This window comes from Liolophura sinensis, chromosome 7 (genome assembly GCF_032854445.1).
Source record: "Liolophura sinensis isolate JHLJ2023 chromosome 7, CUHK_Ljap_v2, whole genome shotgun sequence".
Taxonomy (NCBI): domain Eukaryota; kingdom Metazoa; phylum Mollusca; class Polyplacophora; order Chitonida; family Chitonidae; genus Liolophura; species Liolophura sinensis.
Window position 1 is genome coordinate 33,884,581 of NC_088301.1, and position 11,606 is coordinate 33,896,186.

Here is an 11,606-nt window from a genome sequence, read left to right on the forward strand (position 1 = left end):
CCTTCGCTGTGAGTTCACGTCTAGCTCATGCTGGCTTCCTCTCCGGCGGATGGTCGTGGGTTTCCAACCTGCGGATGGTCGTGGGTTTCACCGGGCTCTGCCGGGTTTCCTCCTACCATAATGCTGGTCGCCGCCGTATAAGTGAAATATTCTTGAGTACGGCGTAAAACACCAATCCAATAAATAAATAAATCCATGTTTTATGTCTTAATTTTGTCGTGGCTAAAACAATTACGGGACTGCTGTTTGTCATTACTTTTCTAATGCATGGCGCAAGTCAAAGGTTGGTGCTGTATATTACTTCCCACGTGGACTGGACCTGCAATATTTAAAAAAAAAATAATGGGCAGGCGGCAACTTTTTAATCCTGTGAGGTGGCGCTAGTGTAAAGCAGGACCTGGAGCAATTGTCAAGAATGGATTGTAGCGCAACGCCTACACCGTTACAACATATCAGTTTCTTTAGTAATGCCGTACTGTCTTTATGTGACAGTATCACGAGTTGGGGAAAGAACATTCTACGTCAATAACATGACGTCAAGGTCCTGCTGCCGTGCGTTTGATAGGACCCCATGGCTTTCACTGAGTCCTATTTTAGCTAACAAACTTCCTGTACAAGTCAACAAATAACGTACAGGGTGCATCTTTATGACCCAGAAGTCAGTTGTCGACATATTTGTCCACCAACTCGTAAATAGTGAAGCAAGCCAGATCTCTGTAGGGCTAGTAATACCTCGTTTATTTGTACAATATTTATTAGGAGTTGAAGATAAATGCCAGTAAATTATATCCACTGGCTTGCGCAAGCGTTAAATGTTGATGGGATATGGTATGTCGACGCTTGTGAACCAGTAAACTTTCGAGGGATTGTTGTGTACGACACTTCTATTACCGCTTTGTTTGAATATTTTATAGTGAAACATAATTCTAGTAAATGAAAATACATGGAGTGAATCTGGTTCTGTGTATTCAAATTTTATAATGTAGATCAATTTGCTCCAGTCCAGTTTTGTTTTAATATACGTCATGCCATGTATGTTCATGCTGGCAGGTTTTGTGGTATCTTTGACATTAGTTTCTTTTGTGTGCGACAATTACGTCCTCTTATCATTTCACTGTGTGACATCTCGTATATAGCTGTAGACCAATTTCCCTCACTCCTACACTAATTACCGTGTTCTCTATTGAAGCAACGATCTTGTTATTCAAACAACACTATGGGGACCAGGCATTTGTGTTGCGGGTATTCTATAGATATCTTGTAGATGTGCCCATGGCCAAGGTTTTCAGTGTGCTGTGAACTGATCGGTGGACAGTTATCACAATATGGTCTTAGGTTGGTTCCACGTGACTACTAAACCGAAGAGTTAGCAGGTTGAGTGCACATAACCAAAAAGAGCAATGTTTGACATGTCAATGTAACAAATCAGTTAGACGATGAACATTAGTTTTATGCACAATAATGTGCATAAAGAATCAAGAATCCACCTTATTTCCTTCCCGCAGAGTCAGCTCCAATAACCTTACAGCCAACAGTATATATATTGGTCTCGCCATCGAGAGACTCGTGTCTCCCGGCGCTGAGCGCTTCTTTTGCTTCTAAAACTGAAGCGGTAAATGGCAGCAAATCATCTGTTAAGTGTCCAAGTACTTGGTAAGCAGTGGTTGTAAAGCTTGCATGTGTTTGCTTTGCTTTTCTGTTGACATATTGGCATTTGTAGACTCTTTATACTGTGTGTATATTGAAATTAGGTTCCCAAAGATCCTCAGGCTGTCTATTGTGCTACAAAAATGATCCGTCCAATTCAGTCCTACTTTTATTTTCTTGCGTAACCAATCGTGTCTCCTTGTCCTGAGAACTGCCTTTATTGGTGTTAATCTCGTTGATTTATGTCCATCTTTTATGTCTTAATTTTGTCGTAGCTAAATCAATTACCGGATTGCTGTTTGTCATTACTTTTCTAATGCATGGCGCAAGTCAAGGGTTTGTGCTGTATTTTACTTCCCACGTGGACTGGGCCTGGAGTATTAAAAACATATTAATGAGGTGAAGTGGCGCTAGTGTGTCAGGACCTCTAGCCTTTGTTACGTCAAGAATGGATTGCAGCGTAACGTTACACTGTTACAATGTATCAGTTTCTTTTGTAATGCCGTAATGTCTTTAATGTGACGTCATCATGATGAGCAGGGAAGGCAACATTTTACGTCAATAAAAATGTCACCATTGCTTTCTTTGAGACCTATTTTAGCTACCAAACTTACTGTACAAGTCAACAGACTGCTTACAGGGTACATCTTTATTTACAACAATTTATAATTTGTAGGCTTATTAATCCACCAACATCTAAATATTAGTAAAGCAAGCCAATTCTCTGTAGGGTTAATACTAACCTCGTGCATAACCTGGAATACGTATTTACAATGTAACATGTCTGCCTCAAAATTTGTTATCGTTTATATATAAGCGTTTTTGGAAATCTCCTAAAGGCCTAAGAAATGTTATAGCTGGGGTCTCTATCACTTTACTCAAAGACACGTTTACATAAAGCGTAAACTTTAGAAAGAAATCCACCACTGTATGATGCATGTAAGCTAGTTTCAGAAACGAGTGTTACGTACTAGTATAGCATATTGGAGAGCAAGCTTCATTTTGCTAAAGACTATAAGTACATTCGAGAGTGAAATGATAAATCAGATGAGTTGAATTTACTGTCAAGTTGTATAAAACACTAGCGTCTTCTCCTGGACGTCCTGCGTATAAAAAGAAAAGGGTAAGCATCAGCCACTCTTTCACGTAACCACACAAAATCTATTTTTTGTATGGTATTCAAGCTTAATTGTGTTTTATGGCCTGCTGTTGCTTCTTGCCAGTTTTTTTTTCATAAAAACTATTGCGAAACAAACTCGTGATACTTTTTCGTCAGAATATAGCAGTAACTGCATCGTTAGTCCTATCTTGGAATGACCAAGCGAATATAATGTTTGGAAGAACCTCAATGTAAATACATGCATATATGACAAGGGTAGTCCAGCAGAACTTTGTGATAATGCATATCGTGCAAAAGGCGTGACCTATATATACAGTTGTAGTATATATTCACTATCACCACGTGCCCCTTCACGCAATTGTCCCCCTTTATTCGAAGAGGCGCTCATGCCGTTAGTTAAAGACTTCAGGGTGATTAATTATGATATAATAAAAAATTATGTGAATATTAGGAAAATTAAATACGCAAACTCTGTTGCGAGAATAACAAGAAGTGAATAATGCCAGCTGTCAATGTCTGTCTATTGTGATCCGCTTTTAGCAAAACTGATTATAGCACAATATATCACCACAGACACGATTAAGCTTTTACTTTATATCCGGTTGAATTTACATTAAAACGGATTTTTTGCCGAAGTCTAAAGGTTTGAATCTGCGTTAATTTTAGCTGTGGGAGCCCCATTTGATGAGTCCATCTTTGTTTGAGCATAAAATCTCGACAACCACGTTGAGTTTAATGCTTTTAAACTTATTCAGTTATATGTATTAGTTGCTTACAAGCTGCTTGTCTTTTATTTAATCTATAACTGACCTAATGTTTATGTACCTTACCTTATCAGTCAATCTAAGGCATGTTACCCGCACCCAGGTTAATTGACTGAAGCGCTTACTCGGATGCATTTGAACTATTTTACATGTAGTTGTTTCTGTGAAAGCGACATTAAATCCGCTATTTAGACAAATATTGTTTAGGATATTTTCGTTTACGGAGTCCTCAGTTCTGTGTATTTGTTAGCAGGGGAAGGTCGCCATATTTAACCTACTTCATTGATCCAGTCGGCCGATGTGTGTGGCAATAAGTATCAGTTAATACCCAGATTTTAACTGCTACAGTCGCCAGCCATATGGTAATGAGAAATTCTATTTGTTGCATCGCGAATATCTCGAATAAACAAATTCACAGGTGTAAGTAATGCTTTATTTTATGAACACAGTCCAGTACATATTATATTATTTGCACGACAACGATATTACATACTTTATTTGTCTCAAGGGTAATGGTGCGATCTGTGTTATTGAAGGCACATAGACGCATCAATGACTTGTTAACATCATTGCGCGCTAGGTCTACCGCGAACAACGTAAGGATATCTCCCAGATGGTACGCGTTGTGTGTGGATAAATGTACGATACGACCCACCCCTTTATATATTCTCGTCAGCAGAGATAATTGCTCTGCATCGTTACTTCAGCGTACAATATCTTTGTACAGTTTGCTCAGTCAACACTGTTTCGTGCCGTCTCTAAAGCCTTAGCTTCTCTCCCATGAAAAGGCCGGTGCGGCGTTAGTTTTTCCCGCGACAGCGTCAACCAATGCTCTACATGACAAATCTTGTAGGTCTTGACAGAACCTATCTTCGCGCTTCATGCCTTTATCGCGAGATTTGCATACATTTTGTTTACCACTTAGACTATGACTTGTAGACATATTGGCTAAATACGAGTTTAATATATGCCAGTAGGTAAGCACTGACCCTAGTGCATCAAAGTGCATCTGTCCCTTAATATACGTTACTTGATAATACCGTTTTAGACTTTAAGATGTTAAAATGTCTATTGTTATACTTCGATTTAATCCAACGTGATGAAAGTGGGAAACGAACATTTGACTAGGGCCACCTTTGACAAAGCGACTTTAAGACTGACATTATTTTAAGTAGACCACTATGTCATATGTCGCGCATGGTGTACACTTTGGCTGTGCTGATCATAGCCCTTGTTAACATCGCTTTGAGGAACCAGGTTGCGTCTGTAAATGCACGATCAAATGTAAGATCCACCATTACACCTGACAGGTAGATATGGCTATGGATATGATATAGATATTAAGTATGCGACCTACCCTTGATTATTACAAATGTATAACTGCATAATGCTTTACTTAGCAGGTTGCTTTGGGACACTGTTTTCAGCAAATTCTTATTTTAATAAATACAAAAACCCTGTCACATATGTAGGCTTTACTTTATGCTTTACACGGATTTATGTTTAAAGTATTGACAACTAGACCAAAGTATGAGGATAAGATGAAAACTGCTTGACCAATATAGTTTGCCTTCCAGGCCAATCAATCGGTGTTTGCTGTTAAACATTTCCGACATGAAAAAGCCATTGTGGGCGTCGCTTATGTTTGCTACGCAGAACAAACTAGCCTAGTATTAAAGGGAAATTATGATTGAACGAACGTCAATATTGGCAAACGGTATGAGCATTGCCCCTACCAGAGCGGATATCTGTATTTAATGTCTCTAGGGTAAAAATGGATATAATGTTATGAGGTGTCAGAAGCTGACAAGGGCCTAGGGCAAACTGGGCAAATTCTGAACATTGTGCCAGCCCCACGCCCTTCACTAAATCAGTCCCTAACGCACCTGTCCAGCGTTTAAACCACTGTGATTGCAGATCTGATATACGTATTCAGTACATTTATTGGTTTATGGCAGTCACACAGGAGAATGATTTGAAAAGTACTAAAACCTGCAGCACTTAACAAGAATATTATATATGCACCAGCATTCCGTTTCCAAGCTTTTGTGGATGTTCTGTCGAATTTTGAAATATGTCTTTGCATAGTTCTTTTCTGATTTTAGAAATGTGAATTGCCATTTTCCTGTAATACGTCCACCTATCAAACGCAATCACTTCTCAGAAACAGATACACTAAGATGACGATGCATTATTAAATTACTACGGAAGCCTATGCACTCATAATTTGAACGAACGATTGCACTTTGATTGATGCCCCAAAACACAGTTATGTTTAGTGGTAAGCATACTGTACGATGCATGTGGTCGTAAAAGCATTTTATTTTTGGTTCATCGTATGGTGATTTACAGCTATTCATCCGACGTGTAACGTTCGCTCGGACGGATAAAGCGTTGGCTCGATGCGACCAGCAAACCCTTAGACGATAAAGGCGTGTGTTCCCAGCTCTCGCTGTTTTGGCTGCAGCTTTAAATCAGTAGGTTAGACATCTACCTGGCCTTGTAAAGCGGTGGTATATACGGGTGCGAACCTCTCTTTACCGTCTAATCTAACTATTGGTCATATATCTCTGATGCATGCAGCTAATTTGACATGTAGCGAAGTTGTAGTTCTAAGAAGATGGTCTTGATGCCGATGCAAAGACCCAAGTTTACAATCTCAATGAGAAGTGAAATTAATTACATGGTGCAATTGCTAACCAGATATGTTCATGAGACAAACAAATAAATGGCGAACGCTGAATATGCACATTTAGAGCGTGTTAAATTTCCGTTGTGGACACGTTTATCAGTTTCGCATTCGACACTGCATGTCCAGTAAACTCCGCGTACAATGTGCATGTGTAGTCCAGGTCTACACCTCTACCCGTATGCTGCCCTTAATTGTTCGCGTGCCCTTAATCCAGATAGCAAAAAGATTTGTTTTAGGATTTATTGGGTCAAAAAGGTAAAGGAAGTACTGAGCGATGCCCCGTCCGTTGACAGAACGCCCCATTTCCCTGGTTACACGATCAAACTTTACCATGCATTGATTCCTACCTGTTCCAACATGTTTACCTAGACCAGGTATAGCTCGATGATTGCTTTATTGAATCGACAAACCATGTGACAGACCCGGGGGGAAATTAAGGTTTCATACATTTTCATTATGCGGATTTTTAAGGTCTTGCGCGCCTGCACACCTTTGTGCATGTGAGTAACAACCATTGTTCTCCCATCATCAGCATGCGGCGTAAACACTTTCTATGCTTCCATATTTTTTGCACAGGTGGAAATTAAAACGCAATGAATGATTTAGGATTATATGCACGGTGTTTCCATGCTGGCGTTGCCGGGATAAAGGGTAAAAGGTATCATTCCAGTGTATGTAGCAGTTTTGATAAAATATTATGCTTACGAGTAGAGTACGCTTAATAAATCTACGTGTAGCACGTATTGCCAGTCTGGTCCGGAGAAACTGCAAACTCTGGGTGGAGACATATTGAAAGGCTGTCCAATGACCGCTCTGAGCCAGTGCTATTGTTAGTCTCGGGAGTTTTATTACTTCTGTCTTTTGAAGCCTTTGCCTACATTTCGGGAGACCTATTCATTGAGACTACCTCTACTTTAAAAAATCTCACAAGGGAAGTATGTTCGCAACAGTGTGATCTATCGATAGAGTTTTTGTAGTGAAATACAAATGTATCGTTCACATGACCACTTTCAGAGACGGGGGAACATTTTAGGAGTAAGGGCGTGTTAGTGTCTTCAGTGGTGTGCCAACAAGCGCCGCCCAGGCGGAGAACATCTGACAGGAGAAGAGTCGTTTTTCTCCGGGGATAATTTTGTCATCATAGATCTTACTAGTTGGATAGAATCAGTGGCAAACACACACGTGTTAACGGATGACGTTCTTTTGCTCAGCTTATCCGTGTGTTGTCTTTTAGCGGCTATTTTTTTAGGCAGAACACCACAAACACATTATAGAGACCATGATCTTACCTGTGTGATCCTACCGGACTATTATACACCTAAACCCTTTTTACCTGAGGCTATGTATAGGGCTTTTAGTAAGCGTCCCGGTAGCTCTGCACTGTAATGCATGAGTGTCTCGAGAATTCGCTCAGGCGTGATACATATACAGACGATACATATTAACCCGGGCTCTAAACATAGCTGAAAACTGCGTATTCTCCCGTTGTCATACCTTGTGAAGGAGGACAGTCTTGTGAAAGTGCCCTACACGCTATACCTGGTAGTCACATGTATACGGATCTGGGCCGAAGGATTCTACGGTCGGGGCAGAAATGACTAGGTGTCTGGCCGGCAAGAAGTTATATTTGATCTAGTTGGATTGGAGTTGTTCGTGAGAAACTGGTTCCCGGGGTACAATAGTCAGCTGGCTGGAACTTGTTTAACGGGTTCTCCGTCGGGTTTTACCCTCACGAAATGAGTGGAACGGACTCTACCGAATCTGACGGGTAAGATTTGGCTTCATTCATTCTGGGTTCTGGTTTTATTTTTAACGCGATCTCGTGTTGGTTTGCCTTTGTTGTGAGGCCTGTAAAGCCTGTTATACCATCTACCTATACACCTTACAAGCTAAGCTGATAGTTGCAACAGCTGACCAGTCTGTTGGGTATGCCCTAGCGCCTGTATGTATCCCATCATTTATAGAGAGAGTTGAGAGACCATTCAGGATTCTGTTACTTACGCTTGTTTAGGAGAGTTCTAGCGTTATTTAAGCCAGGAGGGTAAATTCAGAGCCAAAAGTGGTGGGATCCTTTAAATTTGGCCTTGACCTCCTGTCGTGCTTTCGCTGTCAAAGTGTATCAGGTAAGTTAAAACTTCGAGTTTGGTGGCCGTTGCAATTAATAACAACCGTTCACAACATTGGCCCAATGACGACATTTACGAAATATCTCATGGCATTGCTGACCTCTTACATCACTGACCTGCTTCGTCTAATCAGTACTTTTTCTAATTAGCGACAGCCGAAAAGATAATATCTATTTCGAGACAACATTGAACGTGCTTTAATATATTACTTCACCTATGCATCGGTACACCTCGTCGGTACACCTTGATTACATCTCATATATTCAAATGTCGGCATTAAGGTCAAAGTAGTTATAAATGCAGTATATTAAACTTATGTATCACTTGTGACATACAAACTATCACTCTTTTGCTTTTGGGGCAATGTATATGTTTTACATATCAAGTGTGTAATTGACAACTTTTAATTGGCTTTCACACACATACGTTACAATAAAAGTTTAGTGGTATAGATAATGACCTATTAAACAGAGCATTACTGCTTTGTGCAACAACAAGGCAGATCTCTAGGCCCTGTTTGTGTGTATTTTAAGATGTATTATTTTGTCTTCACCGAATTACATAGCTGTGTTGTTAAGCCCCAGTGCTTAAGGTTAACCCACTGATTGCCTGTCACGTGATCTCATCGGTTGTGAACACCAAGACCACGATGTATTCTGTCTTTTTAAGATCTACTTCCCGCGTTTATCCTCTATGAGTAACATCTATTGCCTGTGTATGTATTGTGCTTTTACAATTTCCTGTGCATTGCATGTATTTTATAGGGTGAGAATATCCCCACGCCTCGAGAATTGGTAATCTATGTAAAGAATGACAAGTAGCTTCCATTAAGAAGTTTGAATAGAGAAATGTTTGTACAATATTTATTAGCAGTTGAAGATAAATACCGGTAAATTATATCCACTGGCAAACGTTAAATGTTGATAGGATATGGTATGTAAATGCTTGTGAACGTGTTGTTTAGCCCACCGTTGATGCTACTATGCGCAGCGTCATCTGCAGCAAGCGAAACGTTACCAGAGTCAAACTTCAACCAGTAATCTTTCGATGGATTATCGTGTACGACACTTCTGTCACCGTTTCGTTTGAATATTTTATAGTGAAACATAATTCTAGTAAATGAAAATACATGGAGTGAATCTAATATTGTGTGTTCATATTTTGTAGTGTAGATCATTTATTTGCCCCAGTCCAGTTTTGTTTGCTTATACGTCATGCCATGTATATTCACGTTGACAGGTTTTGTGGTATCTTTGACATTAGTTTCCATTGTGTGCCACAGTTACGTCCTCTTATCATTTCACTGTGTGACATCTCGTATATAGCTGTAGACCAATTTCCCTCCCCCCTAAACTAATTACCGTGTTCTGTTGAAGCAACGATCTTGTTATTCATACAACCCTATGGGGACCAGGCATTTGTGTTGCGGGTATTCTATAGATATCTTGTAGATGTGCCCATGGCCAAGGTTTTCAGTGTGCTGTGAACTGATCGGTGGACAGTTATCACAATATGGTCTTAGGTTGGTTCCACGTGACTACTCAACCGAAAAGTTAGCAGGTTGAGTGCACATAACCAAAAAGAGCAATGTTTGACATGTCAATGTAACAAATCAGTTAGACGATGACCATTAGTTTTAAGCACAATGGATATCCACCTTATTTCCTTCTGCAGAGTCAGTTCCAATAACCTATAGCCAACGGCACATACATTGGTCTCACCGTCGAGACTCGTGTCTCCCGGCGCTGGGCGCTCTAGCTTAGATTTTGGCCCTAAAACTGAAGCGGTAAATGGCAGCAAATCATCTGTTAAATGTCCTAATGTTTGGTAATAAACAGCAATTCCATTATAGCCTTACACCATACATAAACATATTGCGGTGCATGGCTTGGACAAGCATTGTGGCTATGCATTGATAACCAAAGTTCATTTGGGGGCAAAAAAGCAGGACTTTGAGACCATATCCGATATTACAGAGTTAATAGCAAACATCGCTCACTGGCCAGTAACATCCGTTCAACGACGTTAATGGCACCATCTGAGTCTACAAGAGCAAAGTCTACTTTTCGGAAAGCTGTGACCTTTATAATGTGTTTATAAGCACTTACTTATATTAGCGAGCACTGTTGAAAATATAATAAATGTCGACGTAGTGTTTAAGTGCATATTTGTTGCATAACACGAAATATGCCATTCACAACTTATTTGCCATACTGTCGTTTCTTTTGTGTTCAGTCAATTTTCTTTGCCGTCCTAGAAATGGGAGTACAGTCAATGGCTGATGCAATTTATGATCTCAGCTATTAAAAGTAAACTTGTCAACGGCGAAAAACAGTCATTTAAAAGGCTCCTGAAGACATAGGCCCCAGTAAAGAAACCTTTATATTTAGAACAGTCAGTTGTCATCAAAGAAATAGGTTGAATTTGAAACGAATATGATTTGTGATAAGGACGTCTTTGATCGTATAGATCTACACGATGGGTTAAAGACTTTTTGGTGTACTAGTGTTTAGCTAGTTAGCTAAACACTTCATGTTTAGGGATCCATTAAGGAAGAGGTTTAATTGACAAATTCACCACATATAAAACCGATTAAGTCGCAAGTGTAAAACATATACTTACTACCCGCACACACACACACACACATACACACACACATATTAACGAGGATCTGGGCATAATTACACAAAAGAAGTTAAAGGTCACATAAGAAGGGATATACCTCACGTATTGCGAAATCAGTGGTTTTCGCACACTGAAATATGACTCAATATGACAACCTGTAAATTTAATTTTAAAGCTTGAATTCGCTGTACATCAACTTCACGCCGTAATAATGCACATTTAGCATGAGTTTGTGAAACAGATCGTATATATGCCCTAAATTCTAGTTTAGGATGTGAGTTGCAACAGTTGGGACTCAGTGGCTTGCTCTTTATGACCTCGTCTAGGTCATCTTTTGCATCTCTCTTGCGGACACCAAACTCAGTGGACACGAAATATTTGGAACGAACCGAAGATTATGCTCCTGTATTGTTCTGTATGATTTACAATCGCTCTATAGTATGGCGCTAAGGCACTTGTCACCTCATTTCCTTCATCACATTCAAGATTCAGCGCGTGACATGTCAGCTGCAAGGAGCAATAGCTTTTCTCATTATTTTCAAATTAACTTAATAGTTTTTATATTAAAACAGACCACAAGGCTCGTTAACCATTTATTACAATCATGACCATAATATGACTAACTGGAATCC

At 39.8% G+C, this 11,606-nt stretch overlaps 1 protein-coding gene across 2 annotated transcripts in view; it reads left to right on the top strand.

Moving 5' to 3' along the window:
• The first annotated feature begins 7,807 nt into the window (after nucleotides 1–7,807).
• Nucleotides 7,808–11,606, top strand: part of LOC135471283 (protein grainyhead-like) — a 38,134-nt gene continuing 34,335 nt past the window's right edge. The window contains exon 1 of one of the 2 annotated variants that reach the window (XM_064750452.1): nucleotides 7,808–7,991. In XM_064750452.1, the coding sequence (XP_064606522.1) occupies nucleotides 7,960–7,991 (32 nt within the window). In that variant the 5' untranslated portion in view covers nucleotides 7,808–7,959. The remainder of the gene's footprint in view (nucleotides 7,992–11,606) is intronic. The other variant, XM_064750453.1, reaches the window with a different exon arrangement.